At 39.9% G+C, this 19,403-nt stretch overlaps 2 protein-coding genes across 2 annotated transcripts; both read right to left on the reverse strand.

The window, feature by feature from the left end:
* Positions 1-1,576: 1,576 nt before the first annotated feature.
* Positions 1,577-4,182, reverse strand: npm3 (nucleophosmin/nucleoplasmin, 3). The gene is made up of 5 exons (XM_076160910.1): positions 4,005-4,182; positions 3,786-3,871; positions 3,451-3,570; positions 3,256-3,349; positions 1,577-2,029 (listed from the first exon to the last, which is right to left on the reverse strand). The coding sequence occupies exons 1-5, from the start codon at positions 4,072-4,074 to the stop codon at positions 1,929-1,931; spliced, it is 471 nt and encodes a 156-aa protein (XP_076017025.1). The 5' UTR covers positions 4,075-4,182; the 3' UTR covers positions 1,577-1,928.
* Positions 4,183-6,419: 2,237 nt separating this feature from the next.
* On the reverse strand, positions 6,420-18,151 carry oga (O-GlcNAcase). Its single transcript, XM_076160883.1, has 18 exons — positions 17,674-18,151; positions 17,247-17,298; positions 17,059-17,156; positions 16,797-16,927; positions 16,504-16,675; positions 16,293-16,391; positions 15,894-16,178; positions 15,519-15,677; positions 15,143-15,333; positions 13,675-13,929; positions 13,380-13,583; positions 12,967-13,141; positions 10,683-10,768; positions 9,506-9,610; positions 9,167-9,255; positions 8,863-9,055; positions 8,607-8,766; positions 6,420-8,398 (listed from the first exon to the last, which is right to left on the reverse strand). Exons 1-18 carry the CDS (start codon positions 17,837-17,839, stop codon positions 8,262-8,264), a joined length of 2,757 nt encoding a protein of 918 aa, XP_076016998.1. The 5' UTR covers positions 17,840-18,151; the 3' UTR covers positions 6,420-8,261.
* Positions 18,152-19,403: the final 1,252 nt, after the last annotated feature.

A 19,403-nucleotide genomic window follows, 5' to 3' on the forward strand; every position in this document is an offset into this window, starting at 1 on the left:
AAATAACTGATAACTTTTATGTATGGACTGTCACTGTCCAGAGTGAGTGGAGCCAGAAAGAGGACGTGGGCTGATGTTTACAACTTGTTGGCAGATAATATCTCATGAATGTCCCCGGTGGATATTTTGAAATCTGATGCGGTCAGGTCAAAACGGATATCGTTCCCATAGCAATGCTTTCTGTGAGCATTTACACCTTCCATTAAAACATTTGTCCAGATTGGTTTAGTCATTTTACATGTAAAAGGTCTTGCAAATATTGTCCCCAGCAGCCACAAATATGATCGTTTTTGTGAGTGTTGGAGTCAAATTCCTTAGTGCCTTGAATTAAAATGGACCATTTGTCACACTACATCCCAACTCCTTGATGCAGCAATGAAATGCATGGCTGCTGTGTTAGCTGTCTTTTTGTCATTTTGGCATTGCATTCCACATTTACCACTTACATAAAGAAAATGGTACTTCTTTGTCTTACAAGTTTTGGTTTTACAAGATGTGCAAGCTTACCGTTCTATGTTTTATAATCGGTATGTAAACTGTAAAGTGTAGATGGCAGTCATATGTTTTATAATAGCTATTCTATATGACTGAACGGGGAGATTGTAATCCCAAGTGCATTAAGTGATATAAGCATTTTCACAATAAAGTGGAAGATGAATGTAAAAAGTACTGATGAAGTTCTTGGAAGTGGTTTTGTTTATAAGCACCCTATGTTGAGGCAGTTTGATAATTGCAAGTTAATATTAGGTTTTGTTTCCATGCCAAAACCTAAAGGGTTAAGAGTCAGTCTTCCAAACATGAATGGTTTGGTGGGATGATTAAATAAGTAAGTATACTTGCACATGATTTAATTTTCATTGCATACTGTATTCTTGTTTACAGTTCGATAAATGTAAACACTATTTCCACATAATTACCCAAGTACCTTTTTTAAATATATTTAAATTTATATATTTAGTAAACCTGACCCATGACAACCCAGAGTTGGGTACTGATAAAATAATAATAAACAGTTGGTGAATACAAAAAAGGTGCTGGTGCTAAACTTGAGTCGCATTTCTGATATTTTTATTTGACTCGTCTGCGTACCACTACAGGGAGCCCACACTTTGAGAACCACTGTTCTATTGGGTCAAATGATGTACTACTGCTATGTAAAATACTTATTTGATTGACAATTAGCAGACACTTATGGAAAAAACAGACTTTTGCATAAATCTACCACAAAGCACCAGTGATAAGAACTGTCATTGCAACAATTGATTAATTTTGTGTTGCATTTACCCACACCAATGATTTAAAATTGGTCCTCCTAATAAGGATTAGCTGTTCCGTGCATGTCAGGAAAAGCTGTATTTTTGCTAATGTATGCAATTAGCAGTTTTTAAACAGCTTTCCCACCTTTAATACATATTGTCCAATAAATCAATTGTGGATAAGTAAAAGTGTGTTTTGTTTCATTTTAACATCAAGATATTGTCAAACATGTCTCTGTGTATTCTTTAACCATGTTCTGGAAATATTAGCTACCACACTGCTTGTGAGAACTTTGGGGAAAAAACATTTCATATACACAATATTTTGTTTTAATATTGTAAGAACAAAATCTACAGTATATCGTAAAAGATCATCTTCTACCAACAATAAATCTGTCAGTGGTAACTGTATCGTATACAGTACAAATACTGACAAGCATTTAGTAGCAAAAACAGCTGTATCCGTGAATGTCTTCTACACTGCAAAGACAAGCTTTAATGATAAGGTGAGAACAAAGACCTGATGAGACACACAGAGCCACGATGACATCCTTTCCTCCAACAGGGTTTCAGCTCACACCACACTTCAGCATTTAGTTTGCTGTGTGGAATAAGCAGTAAATGTGTCCATCTGATATAAAAGGATTGCACTCATAAACCCATCATTCTGTCCTACAACTGCTGCTTCTTCTTTGCTGGTTTGATGGGGGCCATTTCTTCATCGTCGTCGTCGTCGTCCTCCTCTGACAAGTCTGAATCTTCGACCTGTGAGGCTGCATAAGATCAGAACACCAGAATCACTACCTTCGACAGTTATTACATTTCAAGACAAAAGTGAAAATGGTTCCCAACCCCTGTATTAAGAGATCCAAGGTTTTCTGTCATGAAACGGCTTCACTCAGACATAATCTTCTTGCAAGAAACTTGCCTACAACTCAAACATCATCAGAGGGGTTGCCATTTTAAATCAATAAAAGAAACCAACTCACACACAGTGATGTTGATACGGATAAGTCACACTTAACTCGTGACTGTTGGAAAGATGGAATGATGTCATTCTGCTAAAAGTTGCACCAATGATATCGTACTAACTGCATTGATGTCATCTGAAACTCTAGGGTTACATTGGCATGTCATAACTGGCTGTGCTTTAACCGCTACTTTGTTTCCATTTTCACCTAATTCACATGTGTATCTGTGATATCAGTATTGGGGTCTCTTATTAGCTTCACTCGTTAAAGAGGCAGAGGTGTGTTAAATGACTAAACACACTCCAGACAAAAAAAAAAGACTCCCTAGAATATTTAAACCTCTTCAGTTTACTTTGATAACTGCCAACTCACCAATGAACAGGAAGCACAGTCTCATATTTGCGGGAGAGTGACCAACCCAGGTTTAGTTCAGGGCTTAGATAGACTCTGTCCAATCTTGGTCAGTGATAGTGTGAGTGTAGTGAGAGGATGGGGCACATCAGCTGATTTTCTCTCTCTATCCTTCTTTAATCGCTCAGTACTACTATGTGAATCGAATGACCACCTCTCCGCCAACTACTTTTCAGCTCTGTGGCTCCTGAGCTGTCTCAACAACAGACGGCTTCTGTTGTTGAGACGGCAACAACAAAGGGAGGAATACTTACAGGGCTCTGCGGCTTACTCTGCCACTGTATGTGATAACGGGCAATACAAATAAAGTTTGTATATATATGTCACTCAATATGCTGCTCAGAAAATGACACTTAATAGTCACAGTATAACACCAAGTCAGATAAACTTCAGGAATATCAATCTGTCCATTTAGGAAGCATCACTGATTGTGATTAAACTTCACCTGCTTTGATGCAAATGAACGTGGCAACAGGTGCAATGGAGAGGCAAAAGCAAGACAACCCCCAAAAAGGGAATGGAGGGTTTAGCATGTGCAATTTGGCACACACCTGGATACGGAAACACAGCTCAAGCAGTATACAAGACAAAACATGTTTGAAAGAACTCCCTCTTACCAATGAGGTGTAATCCGCTAACAGTGACTGGTCCTGTCCCAGACTTGAGTCGGATGGTCACTGGAGCTTTCAGCTCAAACTCCCCCAGACTCACCTGATGAAAGGAGGCAACAAATAAGCACATCTCTACTACAATGGTCCTCACCAATAACTGTAGCACATTATTACACTTGGAGGGCATTAACTATACATTACCATAGGCAGGCAGTGGATGTGCAGATTAGCAATAGGCACAGAGATCGTCTTTCCTTGGTGATTCATCGCTGTTACTTCAACCAAGTTGCTTTCTTCTGCGGCACCTTCTCCCAGACAAACCTGCATGGATCATACGTTATTTAGCATTGACCACATTTAGATGGACACAATATTCCTGATTCACTGTACTGCAATAAGGACTTGTGTAAGGGATGTGGGCAGCTAACAACATGTACCCCCCAACTACCCGGCACAAATTCAGTAACTCTTGCGTGGGTTCACTTCATAAATGTATCATTATGGCTGGACCCAAAAACAGAGTCAGTAGAACATACTGTTCGGAGTTCGAGGAAGTGCTCTAGATCCTCTTCTTCATCCGCTTGGAAGGTGTAGAAAGGCACTTTAGAGGAGAGTTCGCAGCCTGGAACAGAAGACGTGTTGCATTTACGATAACACAAAAATAACGATGCAGCGTCCATGAGTCTAAAGAGGTTTCCACATGGAGGAGCCCACGTGTCTACCTGTATTAGACCGAGTACACAAACGATTCTTACTGAAGAGGAAGCTCTCGAGTTTAGTTTGGCCGCTTGGTCCAAGGTCGCACTCATCGCCGGGGCAATTCATTCTGTCGAAACGATAAATTTGTGTTAAGCTAAGTGTACTGAGAAATTCAGGAAGATTACAAAAGCCACGCAAATAATGAGCGCTTCTAATACGTCATCAGTGTGCGTCGCTGGCATGCTAAAAGACCCCGCAGACACGCCCTGCGCAGCATACCAACACTAGGATTGGCGCCCGCGCTCGCGACGCAACACGTGTGAGTGTTGATTCTGACAGCAATACCGCTTTGCCTCTCTGTAAAGTTTACAGTGTAAACACATCTTAACTAACTGGCCTTTCGTTAACGACCGTCACCCTGTCCTTAGTTGTGGTCATGATTTAGGTTGTGTGTTTCTTGTCACAACCTTTCAGGGTCTCATGATGTGATGTGTCTCATTCCAGGTCACTGTGTGCTTGAAGCTGAGGGAAGGTATTAAATAGTTGATCCTCCCTAAATGGGTTGCATAATCGGATTTCAACCATCCAAAATTTTCAAGGGTGTTTATTCAATGTTATGAGAACGCTCTTGTGGAACACAATATCTTTAAAATTTACACTTTCGAGATATTTTTCCCAACACAATGGATGATATCTCCCAATGTGACTCTCATAACCACACAGGTTACTATGCAACAGCAACCGCTTGTGTTCGTACACGTGCCTTTCTGCTCTCTGCATTCACTAGATATGACTCGATTGATTGTGATTTGATTTATACATGCAGAATAGAAGACAAGGTCCAGAGAATCTGATTTGGCTTTATTAGAAGAAAATTGGCAATATTTATTAATGAAATATGTCTATTATTTATGTTTGTTTATATAACTAGCGTGAAAACAATGTATGGATTTTTTTTTTTGAATTGTAAATCTAATGATGATAACAAATTCATATTTTTCCAATGTGCCGTGCGGTTTGAAAAAAAATCTCTAATGCATCAGGTTTTGTTTTAAATTTAAATAAATGTGAACTATTTTATATTCACGACTGTCCACTAAAGGACATATGGAATATTCCCATTAAATCAGACATAAACTACCTGGGAGTTTACAAAGAGCAAACGTTAAATAATTCATTGATCATAGAAGGTAAACTACAAGAATGTAAAGGAAGGTATATGTATATGCATAAATTACATTTTATTTAGAGAAACAAACTACACTTCATAAAAAAGGAATTATGGTTAAACAAACACAGGATGGTGGCTTACAGTAATGTAAGTTTAAATGTAGGTCATGTAGTTGTATACATGTAAATAAAAGTACTCATTTAGGCAGGCAATGATTCTGACTGCCTTAATAGTTGTCATAGTGTTTTTTATTGTCTTGACCAGGGAAGTTGAAGATGTTTACATGTGGAATGTTGGTGAAATGTATCTGGTTGAGAGGTGATGAAATGATGAACTTATTTTCACCATTCTCTCTTTACGATATGTGGGTCTTCTGAGTTCTTATCTGTGGTGCCAGTAAGTCTAGGAGGTGTAACTACATTGTGACCACATTGGAGAACAATGGAAGCTGGAAGCTTGAATTAAAGAAAACAGAATTGTATGAGGTAAGAAGTGAAAATATTATGTTGTTGTTGTCCTTCTACACACAGACTTTGTGGTCGTCACAGCCACTCAGAAACTGTAAAATGGTGAATCCGCCTGGTTTGTTCAGTCTTCGTTTTTGTAAAGCAGTTCTATTTATGGTTTGAACGCACTGCCAAAGATGACATCACAAGTGGAAGCTGTGATCAGGAGCTCTGCCACAGAGATTAGAAGTGAGTTGGCCTGTATCTAATTAGAAAACGTAAAATATGAGATAATATTCCCAAAGTTTTTGTTAAGTGTTGGGGGCATCACAATAAGTGTATATTAACAAAAACAATTAAGTTCCTCAATTAAAACGTTATCTAGAATTTGTATTGTTTTAAGTTGAGTATAAGTAAAACATTTTTTAAATTATTGCTTTGTTTTTATTTGCATTGTAAAGTCTCAACTATTGGGATTGGAATTGGGTTTTGCACTTAGTTTACACCTCATCTCTTTCCTAGAGAGGAAGTAAGAGAGCTTTTTGATCAGCCTCCTGCTTCTGTTACCTGGAAAAAGATGGCTGGATCCAACAGGGCATCCGTTACACAGATCTCACAGGAAAATCTTCAACACAAATGATACAGCACAACAAAGTTATCATTTACTAGGTTTTAATTTCTCAACTTACATAAAAATCTAACATTGGTAGACTGTCACCTGCATTACCTTCAACACATCCCACAACCCTGAACTGATGTCAACGTACAGTTTTGTCAAAATGGTCACTTGGAGCCCTTTTCTTTCTCAATCAAGGTCTATCAAACCCAGTTGGCAGAAGAGAAAGCACGAGCAGTTACAAAGTGCAAAATGAAATTTTTATTTAAATCAGCATGAAATCCAAGCAACTGATGAACAGCAGATTCATTTCACACCTCAAGCAGACACAGCCAGTTAGAACAGCTATACATGACAGGCTGCTGAAAAATGAAGCATTTACTTTTATTCAAAGAAGTTAGAAAGCTTAGCCACAATCCCAATAAAAATAACTTTCTGATTGACAGTGTTTACAGACTGTCTATATACTACTGTACTGTCCACAAAGAGGTTTGTGGCATGCTTCTCTCCTCATGTAGCAACAGATGTTATCTGAATGGTCGCCACATCAAACCCAACACACCTTATGCACATCATGAATGTACACTGTATCAACACAGAAATCATATTGGCAGCAACAGATGATCCTCTTGTAATCAACGGAACATCTCTATATATAAGCAAAGTACTTCAGAGAAAATAAATGGGAAATATTTCGGAATACAAAAAACAAAATCAATAAATAAAACGGTGTAAGGAATTTTGCTTCAAGCCCTCACAACTACAGCAATAGTGTGGGAGTCAGTGCCACGTTGGTGACCGGATTCAATAATCCCAACTATCCTACGGGCACTCGTAGAGGCTTGATTGATAAAAAATATTCTTTGAAGACAAGTGCGATGTTGTAAACAAAGCGCCGAGGAATGCAAATGACAGATGTGGGTCAATATTCAGCAAAGCACAAGTCAACTTAGGCCAATACTGCAATCTCTTGAGCCCAGCCCAGATCACGTACTGCTTTATTATTTGGATGGTTAGTGGTTATAATGAATTTAAGTATTAAGAATTGGCAATGTTAAAAGATACAAATGTCTGCAGGATTCCACTTCACCTAACATCATTTTAACATCTTTGAACAATTTAGAAAAAACCCACAACCCACTAATATTTACAGGTTTGCTAAGACGTGGGAATGCTTTTGCAGACCGACTTGTGGATCTGCAGTGTGAGATTACAAAGTTTGCTGCTAGACAAATGACCACCAGTTTCAGAGGAAAACTGTATCTGGAAATTAAGCAAAAGTAAGGCCAACGTTCAGATTAACCATTTTATCGAACTGACATGGTTTAGATATAGCAGACATCACCTAAAATAAATTATATTCAAAGACGATGGAAAAAAGATAATAGGCAGGACATTGAGAAAAAATGCAGAGAAGGAAAAGGCTATCAACTGTCTAAGCACTTTCTTTCTGCTGTTCTGTAATATCTTATTCTAAATCTGCTTTCCATTTGTACACACTTAGCATTTTACAACACTGTGTTAACTGTTACGCCTCTTAAAATCAAGAGATATCATTAATACACTTAAGACCTCATTCCTTATGTTGATGATGAAAGGCAAAATGTCACATGGCAGTTCTCAAACTCATTTAATCGTGCCCTACAGCTGTTTTATTTCCATGTCAAATAAATATCTGGCAAAGCAGTAAATAAGGCTAGTAAGATACTGCCCGAGATACAAGCTGCCTGTTTCTCAAACATGGCTCCCTTCATTTCGCTTAAAGATCAGGGTAATATCAATGTAACGGCTACTGGGCCAAATCAAAAAAGCTTATGGAGCAGCCACTTCCTGATTCTTAGAGATATCAGCGACACCTCAGAATTCAGCCGAACCCTAACCGAGCCACAACATCTACCAACAACAAAAGGAATCTGAGATTCTGTGCTCAAATCCTAAAAACTGGTTTTCCTAGGCTAGCCCACATGGTAATGTAGTAAAAACTAGTGATGTAAGTTTGCCTCATGAGGGTAGTAAACATGTTCAGAAAACTCGATCACTGATTTGTGACTGTCTGGAGTTATTGTAGCACAGCATTGACTCATAGGCTGCGACCCATAATTATGACATCTTTGGGAAAGCCATCCATTTTAGCCACTTCAAAGCAGCCAAGTTTACTATAGAAGTCTAACATTCTCTTATCCGTTTGACGAACTTTGCAGAATGCACCAAGGGACCCTAGGAGTGAAAGACACAAACAGAAATGGTCAGTAAATTAAGTACAATAATGCCAACAAAATTCCATTCCTGACTGACAGAATGACAAAAGGTTTTTAACGTGTCAAAGTTAAAATTGTATACTTAATTATGTTCCTGGCTCTAATTTCTCAGACCAGCAAAAGTCTGGTTCTTTCACAGCCAGGTATTTGTGATATTTGCCACCTACCATTGGCCTTAAGGGATGATAAGAGACATGCCATCATGGTTTTGGCCACACTGGGGTCAGTGACCTTGGCATGAATGTCAACCTTGATGAGAGATGGAAAGTTTGACAAGAACGACTCTGGAAGACCTTCCTCCTCTTCATGGAAACTTAGCATCATCTTCTACAAGGATGTGAGAGAGATGGTTAATGACCTGAATGTAACTGCATGAATTTGCCATGTGATAGAAAATCTATGAGTATGAAAGCCTTTAGATACCTCAGCCTCTGTGAGGTCCTCCTGACAATCAGGCTTGTGGTATTTCTCTTGCATGAAGGGAATCCAGCTTAACGTGCACTTTGTGATGAAAGGCTTAACATCTACAGTACCAACAGCATAACCACAGATCCCTTCGTCATCTTCTAGCACAAACCCATAGTCTGGACTCAAAGACAGGAGACCTCCCACTAACCTGTGTGTACAGTAAGCAATCATTCAGTCACTTTAAATAGCACCATGGACATAAACCCTTGACGAGACTTTTGTCTGAAGTGACGGAAAGGGACACAATGCTGGCTCTTACCGGTCTCCTATGAGATCACGATCCTGGTCAGTGAAAGGTACTTCTATTCCTTCACAGTACATTTCCCTGCAGATTGTGTATACAGCAGCCTGCAAACATAGCATTATGCACAGTGTTCATAGCTTACACTAGACCAATTCTCCCTTCCATGGGCTGGTTATACCAATTCTTGGTTTGTTATCCATAAAAAAATATGGGGTCATATATTAATGTCTCATGGAAAGTAACATAACCTGAGGTAACTGTTTACACTCAACTGGTGATACTGAAGGATGACGAGATTCCGAAAAAAAGGACAAGGACACTGAACGACATAACTAATAGACACATCCATCTCACCTCATCTTCAGGCAAGTATGGCCTTATGGAATACATTTTGGAGGTTGGCATTGAAGGTGGTGGCTGGTAGAAAAGATCATTTGCCCCATCTATTGGCAACAATCGCTGTGGGTATCAAAAGAAAAAGGTTAAGTTTGGTGCTATGCTGCTTTTGGCTGATTGCCTCACATAGTATTTTCTACAGCTGAGTCACTATCAAACCAAAAGGAACTAGAAAAAACAGTGATTTGTTAAAAAAAAAAAACTAAAACAAAGAAGCATTCATGATGTTAAAAATATATATTCAAAATGTATATAAACTGATTCATGTTCCTTGTTGATATGACAGTGGACAACAACAACAACAGCATACATATTATATGATATTTGCTAAAGGAACATCTGACATGAGGCAAATGAATGCTTATGACATAAAAACAAGGGCAGTTTTGGTCTGACGAAGGTTTTAGTGGCTGTAGGAGATGCTCCTTTCCCCTTTGTAAGGCATCGCCATATTTCGCTGCGCAGGAACCTCCTGTTGAGAAAAATTACACCTGCGCACACAGACAGAGAGAACTCCAGGAAAACACCAGTGACATTGATCATTCAATCCTATAGTAGTTGCCAATAAGGGTCTTGCTATTATCCAAAGTTGGAGATGGTGCTTTAAAATAGGCCAGGTGTGTGTGATCATGGAGTTTTCCCATTTGTGACCATGCAAGCGTTCTCACTGGCGCTGTGATGCTTTTGCTTGCAAGGGTTGCTTGGGTAATTTTTGCGCTGTGCTTTCCTGCAAAGGAAATGAGACATCATGAAAATAAAACCTAGCCATGCTCGCCTGCGCAGCATGCGCTAGGGAAAAGCAGCATCTCCTTTCGCAGTTGCTGAAAGAAACTGAAATTAATAGATCAGAAAATGCCATGCCAAACAATGGCTGCAACCTCTTTTGCAAGGAATGGTCTCAGGTCACCCACTCCCCTCACACAATCTGATAGATCTCAAAATGATAACCAATACCACTGGGGACTTAAGGTTCAATAAGTGAAGGGAATGGAACCACATTGTATAGAGTCTAAAACTGCAATAAGCTCACCTTTGACAGACCAAACTCCTTCATACTTGTGCACATAACACCAGTCGTCTTGCACATTAGACTTTTTTTTCTATTTGATTGCTGTGAATTCAGTGCATTAGATACCTGGAACTCTCCTGCTAGACCTCCCCTAAAGGCCCATGGCTCTTGGTCTCCTCTAAGGAACTGTGCTGAGGACTGACTATGACACCCTGTTAGGAGCAGAGCCAAGCGGACATTGTTACCACAGTATAGGGGCTCTGACACAAATGAAGGGAGGGGGAGATGGGGGTCATATTCATCTTTTAGCATGACCCAAATATCTAGATGATTTTTGTCTTAACACAGCATCCAGATGGACCCACGGGGAGGAACTTAAAACTTGCTTTACATAGTACTCATGAATAAAATACAACTTAAGACTTAGAGCTGATATATTAGAGGACTGTTTACAACTAAATTGTTTTATTATGTTACTAAATTTATCATGCAGAATACCTGCAACTGTTGTTGATGCATGAACTACAAAGCCCGAAATATCCCTGAACAGATGCATTTGAAACATGGTTAAATATCAAAGCCAAGTTTGAATTCCCTTTAGTAGGTGCATCAGGCTGGTCTGAGCCATCTCTACATGCCTTCTGACAGAAACAGAAAAACAAGTTAAAGGGGAAGCTGTCAGAGAGAGAAATTTCAAGTTAACAATTATGATTCAAAGCTACATTGCTGCGCATAATGTGGCTTCATCCAGACTGCTGCTTCCTCTCCTCAAACATCAAAGTTTTATGTGATTCTGAGTTAAGAAAAAAAAATACTTTTCAAACATATACAAGACAAAGAGATTCAATTCGAGATGATTGCACTTCCTCCATCTATGCACAGTGAAGGGAGCAAGCAGTGGAAAATACAGTTAGGACGTGTTCTCAGTATAAACTACAACTTCTAACAAGGAAATAAGATGAATGAAGGGGGGCTGATGTAAAAACCAGGTAAAAGCAACTGAAGAGAGTAGCTGTTATGTACTGCGTAGCACTACAATTATGATGAAAAGACTCAATTATAGATTTATGGGGATCTTCATCAACAATTTGGGATTGATGACTGAATCATTTACTGATGCAATCATCAGTGGGGTTCAGTTTTGAAGTGGTTTTGCCAGTGTGGGTTTGCTGCCTGCTGTGTAGTGTAGGCTAGTCCTCAGCTTTACCATATAGTCCGATAGGAAAGAAACCTATGAATGAAACTGAGTTACTGGGAGTAACCTACAGGCCATGCTGGTGCTTCAGATTCAGAGAACTCTCCATACCTGGATATAGTATAAGACTACTGAATGTCACTTAAGATGTATTATGGTGCACCATCTGCTTAGAAAATACAGGAATAAATGGCTGTGTTCCAAAACTCTTAAATGTGTCCACGTATCCCTAGCTAGCTTTTCCTTGCATATTAGTCCTACCCACTACATATGGACAAGGTGCAAGGAAAAACTTTGGCGATAGGATAGAGTGAGCAAAACTAAACATCTTCTCCTCAGGTGTTGAAATGAGGGAGAGAATACACTGTATATAGTGTAGGGGTGTGGTAACATTTGTTCTCTTTTACATGGTGATGGTGCCTTCCATCATACAGATCAAGTAAATGATTCAGAGGATTTAAACGTACTGCTACTGTCATCCTCTATGATGACAGCAGTACTAAGTTAACCAGAAAACCAGCTGAAAAAGGAGACATATTCATATTCATTTGTGCACCAGAATGGCCTTCCACAGTCAGTCAGTCAACTTGCTTGCCAAGCTCGCGTGCGCGCTAGGGCATGGAGGGAGGAAGAGAGACTTCCCCCCCTGTGCCCATACCCACAGACAGAAAGACACTGGAAGCAAGTGTGTCTGTGTTGGATTGCAGCAGTGATGTTACTGGATACACAGCAAGCAGCAGCTGCCCTGCTGGGACATATACCATAAAGACACAGTGCTGATGTCACTGAGATGGAGCTACTTGTAGCATAAATGTTAAAGATGGCAAAAATATTGTGTGGAAAAAAAAAATCTGAACAATTAAAAGCCAAGATAATCAATAACAAACTGCAATGCCACTCATACTCTCTCCAGGATACAGGTAATGAATTTAAACCTGTCGAAACCATGTATCTGTAAGTGCCATGATTGGTAATACTGCTGTCTGGTAAGCAGGATGTGTGGAATTATGTGTCCCATTAGTCTGCAGAGCACAAGGCTACAACATTTCATGCAGCTTAATTAATGCTAATTATAATGTTTGCTTTTAACCATTATGAATATCAACAAAAATAGTGATAGGACAATGTTGGTGTGTAACTGTGTCTGTGAGAATGATGAAGCTCATTATTATCAGATTCCTTGATAATTTCAGCCTTGTTTCTGCTCATACATACCTAGCCACTGTACAAAAGACTTGACCATAGACATAATGCTCTTGATGTCCCAGATGTAAGGGTAGAGGTCATATAGAATGGTGCGGTTGGCTGAGTTGGACAGACGTGTGAACATCTGGATGACTGAGCAGCACATTTCCTCAAACTTATCTGCCCTCAATTGCCATTCCGATACCTGCAACATTGAGGAAAAAAGGTTAAAAATGGATGTGATGATGCACAACTGAACGTGCAATATCACCTTCATCACAGGCTGTTACATTTAGATTCATGATCACTTTAATGTCAAAGAGTATGTGTATGTAAATTATTCAAGGTTACAAAGTCAGCAAACCTATGACAAAGCCCTGACAAATCCTTTCATACTTACTCAGGTAGATTTTGAACCACACAATTATTTGACATAAACCCACCTTCTCGGGTTCCTTTCTCTTGCAGTTAACACTGACAACGCTGCTGTTGGCTCTTAGCCAGTTGAACTCTTTTAACATCTGCATGGCCTTCAGTCCATGCTCATAGGGCAGGTAGAAGAGTTCTGCCAGCAAACTCAAGTCATCGAGTGTGAGAGGCTCTGCGGTGAACAGGGGCTTCTCGTCGGGCCCAGGCACAAAGACATCCTGAAGACAAGGACAAACCAGTCATTTAGCCACTTGTTGACAATTTTGCCTTCAATTTCATGACAGGTCTCCAAAAGAGAATGAGTGTCACCTGTTTGAGCTGCTCATCTGTCTGCATTGGAGCAACATCACTCCCACAATCTTCCTGATGAGTCTCATCGGGAGACTTTGACTCTGTCAGACTCTCCTTGTCTGTATCCATGGGTTTCAAGTCCTCAGTTATCTTTTCAGGTATAATGGGACCATCATGCTTGCCCTGCGAGTTGGCTTCAGTTCCTGATGCTGGCTCATCATGCTTCTCAACCACCATCTCCATGGGCTCTTCATCTGAATCCTTCTTCTCCGCCTCCATAGACAGGTACAATTATTATTATATTTGTATTGAAAGCCTTATACACAGATGATTTACATGTTGTCTTAACAAAACAATCTGGAAACAATAGGGGGCTGTACTACCAAACGAGATTAAGGAGTTGCCATGCTAGCTTCAGGCTCAAGTCTTATTTTTCAATGACACGAACTTGCCTCACTTGCAAATACACTCTGTCACACAGCAACTTATCCACCCGAGCTAGCCTGGTATGGAATAGTATATGTTGGAGCTTAGATGGGCAGAAATCTAAAGCGTTGCCTGATGCCGGAGGAAACGTGTAGGAAAGGCGTGTTTTCATGACTTGTGTCAAGCATTTGGACATGGCACATTGCGGTTTCACTACGAGAAAATCTAATCCTAATGTGACCTAGACCACCTCCTAGAGTGGTTAGGAAGATCCGACCCCAATGTGACACATATCCATTTCGCCCTTGGTAACACTATGACACTTCATGGAGCCTGGAGTGATAGGATACAAGAAAACGGATATATGCCACATGAAGTAGCATAGCTTTAACGTAGCCTTAGTAGTTAATGTTGTTTGAATGGGTTTGACTGAGTTATTTTATCATTGAAATAATAAATCCAGTGATAATGCAGGGTTTTCTCTAGCTTTTTTCAGATCTTGTGTGCGTCACCCAGTTAAACTACATTTAAGCGAGTAAAACATCTACCACGTGTACAGAAAAGAGAATGCACTCATAGCTTTTAGTAGCGTTCTCTTAGTTAAGGTAACCATCTGACGCCAGACAACTACAGTATCTAATGCCAAAGACTTTTCTCGATAACTGAAGCTGGTGCATCGATTATTCTCTGTGTGCCCCTGCTGTGGGCACTGAGAACACCAACCAGAGCACGCAAATTATCTTATTCCTATTGCGCTTTTTCGTTTGATTTATTTTTAGGTTGGGCACTGCGGATAAACGGTTAGGTGCATAGAGTGCGGCAAAATATTAGGAAAAACCCTGTGATGCTTTCTGAAACAGGCTCTGGACAAATGAATAACTTGAAGTAGAAAGTTTTGCTGCTGTCTAGTGTGTCATTTAAGTTTGAGTTCATGCTTCATTTCGCAGGATTCTGCCGTTCCCCGCTGTCACAGATGAGTAACCAACCAACTAAAAAGTCTGCGGCAATGTTGCTGTGGGATTGATCACTTGATACTTGTAATGTCTGTGAAAACACTCACCTCCTCTACCTCCTGCTGTCTTTCGGCCAATGGATGCAAGTGTGGATCCAAACAAAGAGAGGGTATGGCTGGAGACATGATAGGCTGCTGGAACACAGTAGTGACTGTGGTAGACGAGCAGAGAGAGGGAGCAGCCATTGATGTCACATCTATGACTGAGTTTTTGGCACCACTCTGAGGCACCTGTCGACCTGAAAGACAGAATAGAGCATCACTCCACCATCTTTTCCATTTCAAATAAAAAAAATTGTTGTAAATGATCAGCAATGAGTCTATGATGAGGCCAAGATATGATACCATAACATCCATCAGTGTATAGCTGTAGAAAACAAAAACAAAGACAGTATGTGTGTGTGTAATAAAAGACTGCTCTTACTATTGTACTGATGAGGCACACCAAATTCCCCCAACCACTCAGTGAGAGCCAGTTTAAGGGCAAGCTGTGGACTGTAGAGCATGTCTGTCTCAAGTTCTTCATCACTGCCCTCATTCTCCAATTTGATCTGAATGGACACTGTGCTGTCTTCACCATCCGCTATAGACAGACAAGACATAAGAATGACACAACATTTGTTAGGCTACACTTAACAATTGAGTTAATTATTTAAACACCTTTCCTTATGGCCTTGTGTGGGTATAAATGATTGAAAAATAACAAAACATGCAATAAGCACAGAAAATCCTGGTGAAGAGATCCACGAGGAAAGATCAGTGTATCCACGAAACATTAGAGGCATGAAACTGTACTTACTCATGACCACATCTTTGCGCACCCCATTCATATTAGACTTGTACCAAGTAGCAAGAGTGTGGATGGCTACAAAGTTGGACTCAAACTCGCAGTTGGGGTTGGTGAGGACACCCTTCAACCTGGGGATAAGCTCTGTGGAGCGGCCCTTGTATGGACCTAAGAAAAGTCGTTTCTGATCATAGTCATTGGCGTGAAAGTTGTCCCAGATCACAGGAGCTCTTCTCAGGATTTTAGAAACTTCCTCAATAGACTCCACTGAAATATCTTTAGACACCACCTTGGGACCTGAAAAGGGGAGAGTACACTCTGGTAAATCTTTCTATTCATTGCGACTATGACTGTGACCATCAACATTGCTCAATTATAATGGTGTTGGTCACGGAGTTGTATCACACTTACCTGTCCACAGCACTTCAATGCCAGGTAGTAGTTTCTCTCCTACAGTATGAAGGTAGGGGGACTGAGAAACACTTGGGTAGCAGAACGTTCCACAGTACTCTGAATTTTGAGGCAGGGAAAACAAATAGTAAACAGAAAAGAAGATGAAAAGGAATTAGGCAATCAGGTAAAATGCATCTAGATTCTAGACGGAGGAAGACGAAAAAGCTACCTGTGGGACAGAAGAGGAAGGTTTCAGGTTCGCCCAAGTACTGGAAGATTTCGTTGGTGATGGAAACCTGAGCATGTGCAAATGAGCTGAACACCTCTTTGTCTGCAGGGCACATGTTGTGGTCAATATCATCAAATAGTAAGGCAAATGACTTGCAGCCAAAGTGTGTAACCTGAAAGGTAAGAGGACCAGGAACAAAATCAAGCAAAATGGACACAGAACAACACAGACGACTTAAAGCCGTTTTGTTTTTTAAGTTTTCTATATATTGTGGTACAATAATATTGGCGTGCCTGGTCAAGCTTCCTTTTAAGTGCAGAAACTTCTTTCTGATTGGAGAAGGTAATGTCCAGTCCAGGGGAAATGGCATAGATGAACTCTGTCCCATGCTCCTTAGCAGAACTGATCAGAGTCATAAGTTGCTCTAGGGAATAGAGGGGAAATTCATATTACTGTGTCAATACAACTTAATTTAAAGCCATTATAAATGTATAGAACTCATGTGCTTCAAAAACCACACCTAATTTCTGCCTGAAATCAGACATTTAAGATTACCTGCTTCTTCCACAGAGTACAATTCTCTCCAGAACATTCTGTGTTTGTAGTCATCTTTGGGAGCATAAAGATATGCATTTAATCCCCATTTCTGCTGCCTGTAAAATATGACATCAACATATAAAAACTCAGCATCACCTCAAACCTTCTATCCACAATGTAACACCCCTGCAGTCAGTTTTTCCTACCTCCTGAATAACTCTTTCCTCTGTTCCATTGTCCATGGTCGACCATAGAAGCCTGTGTCAACAACGAAATAGTGAATTTATATGCAGTCCACCACAGAGCAGGTAATCATCAACCAAATCCTGTGCGGACATCTTAACTGGTACAAATGGCAATCTCCATGGGAAGTATCATTATGTAAATATTTTGTATAAATGGCAAATATATATTTTGACTATCTTCATTTCTAAATTGTACGTGGTCAATGTGGTCATCATGTTACAATTAAAAACTTCTGTACACGAATCATATTCCCTTTCATTCCAACAATCTGGATTTTGACATTCACAGCCTATTCTCCGCGTATTAACGCTAGCTTTTGGGGTAGATATCACAGTTGGGTTAAATCGATGGGACAACACATTGTTTTGGCTGAATTTTCACAACTACCTTCTACGACTCCGCTAATGAATTTTCGGTGGCCTGTGGGTTCCACGCCAATGCTAGGTTCGTCCACCGGCCTGGGGGCCTCGGCACAAGCCTCTTCGGAGACTGGGCTGGGGCTCGGTTCGCCATCCACTTGAGGTGTTTCCAGCGTCTTGTCTTTTTGAACCATTGTTAATCAATTTTTAGCAAACGAAGAGTATACAATGAACACAGGGGACGACTTCAATGGGATCTTGACACGCAAAACCTGGTGAAATTAAATCGCGTTACCCTGCCAGCTAGCTCACGGTATTATAAAGTGTATTTAAACTTCGACAGTTGCTCTCGTAACGTAATCTAAATAATCAGGTTTTTAACACATACACTATATTCTGGCTAACGCACAAACAATACACTCGTTAATTTATGTCCGATCATTTTCTTGTCTTTATGATGCACCGTCCTGGTTTTGGTCAGCTCTTCCTGTTTACACCGATTGCGCATGCTCACGGGACTGGCTTAAACCAGTCAAAACCAGTTCCGTGTGACAAAACAGCGTAAAGATGTTGCAATGGAAAGAAGATATGCAACACGAATCATCTCAAGCTTAATCACCATCACACGCAGAGACGTTGCTAAGCAACGGTTTATAATCGCAACCAACTGTAGCTAACGCAAAATATATTAAGTTAGGCTACAGCACACGCACAAAATAACCAAACGGAGTAAAAATTTTATTTTTTAATTTTATCAATTGATCAAAGAGGAAAACAAATGAGATGATAATGATGATAATGCTACTGATACTAGGGAATATTTTGTAATTCTAAGAGTCCAATTAGAATAAGTGTCCAATTCTGCTTGCCGTCTCGACAGATATCAAATATCTTTGATTTTCTTCCGAATTGGGAATAGTCTAATATTGATCTCCAGCCACCAGCTGCACGCACTGCTGAACACAGGCATTCCATTTTTAACGCCTGCATGTAGATATTAGAAACATTTGACATTATGTGCAGCAAATTGTAAGTACCACCGAATAATTTGTGAATATTTACAAGATTTTGTAAATTTACAAAACTTTGTTTACGAATATTGTCATATTTACTTTCGTCTTAAATTAGAAGATGAACTTAATTCATCAGCAATTGAACAGTCAACAAGAGTCACACCACCAGCCACGGTAGACTTATTATATCCCTGCGTCTCTTCTTAAAGGAGTCATGCGCTCTTATAACGCACTAACCTAACTTTAAGACATCTCTCAAGATCGCGTGATGACAAAATATATATGAATTAATATTCAAATCGGACAGTTTTTTGTCTGTATTGTCAAATATAGCAAATGCATCTCAGATGTTGATTTTACGATATGAAAATGATGTACAAGAGAAAAATCAAGGGGCACTCGCAAATAACCTTTTTTTAAAAGGTCAAGACCATTTCTATGACCTACGTTTGAACAGTAGTGTATTTGCTAAGGGCTTCATAAATTGACTAGCTATACGTCTAGGTCTAGATATGTAGTTAGGCAACCGGTCAAGGCAGATGGCCGCCCACCTAGAGCCTGGTTCTGGCTGAGATTTCTTCCCATTAAAGGTGAGTTTCTCCTTGCCAATTTTGCCAACTGCTTGCTCATGGGGAAATGATGGGCTTCTTTATATGCTCTGCATGTAAAGCGCCTTGAGATAACATGTTGTGATTGGGTGCTATATAAATAGTTAAATTGAATTAACAATTCAATTAACAATTAG

Source organism: Genypterus blacodes, unplaced genomic scaffold (assembly GCF_046128005.1).
Source record: "Genypterus blacodes isolate CSIRO-AG114 ecotype Tasmania unplaced genomic scaffold, CSIRO-AGI_Gbla_v1 ptg000108l_1, whole genome shotgun sequence".
In the NCBI taxonomy this organism is placed as follows: Eukaryota; Metazoa; Chordata; class Actinopteri; order Ophidiiformes; family Ophidiidae; genus Genypterus; species Genypterus blacodes.

Coding starts and splice junctions, on each gene's coding strand:
- oga (XM_076160883.1), bottom strand. CDS start 17,839: ATGGTTCAAAAAGACAAGACGCTGGAAACACCTCAAGTGGATGGCGAA. Junction 17,299..17,673: donor CATTAGCGGAGTCGTAGAAG/GTAGTTGTGAAA, acceptor TTGTTGACACAG/GCTTCTATGGTCGACCATGG. Junction 10,769..12,966: donor GTCTTTTGTACAGTGGCTAG/GTATGTATGAGC, acceptor TGCTCCTAACAG/GGTGTCATAGTCAGTCCTCA.
- npm3 (XM_076160910.1), bottom strand. CDS start 4,074: ATGAATTGCCCCGGCGATGAGTGCGACCTTGGACCAAGCGGCCAAACT. Junction 3,872..4,004: donor ACTCGAGAGCTTCCTCTTCA/GTAAGAATCGTT, acceptor CTTCTGTTCCAG/GCTGCGAACTCTCCTCTAAA. Junction 3,571..3,785: donor ACTTCCTCGAACTCCGAACA/GTATGTTCTACT, acceptor TGATCCATGCAG/GTTTGTCTGGGAGAAGGTGC.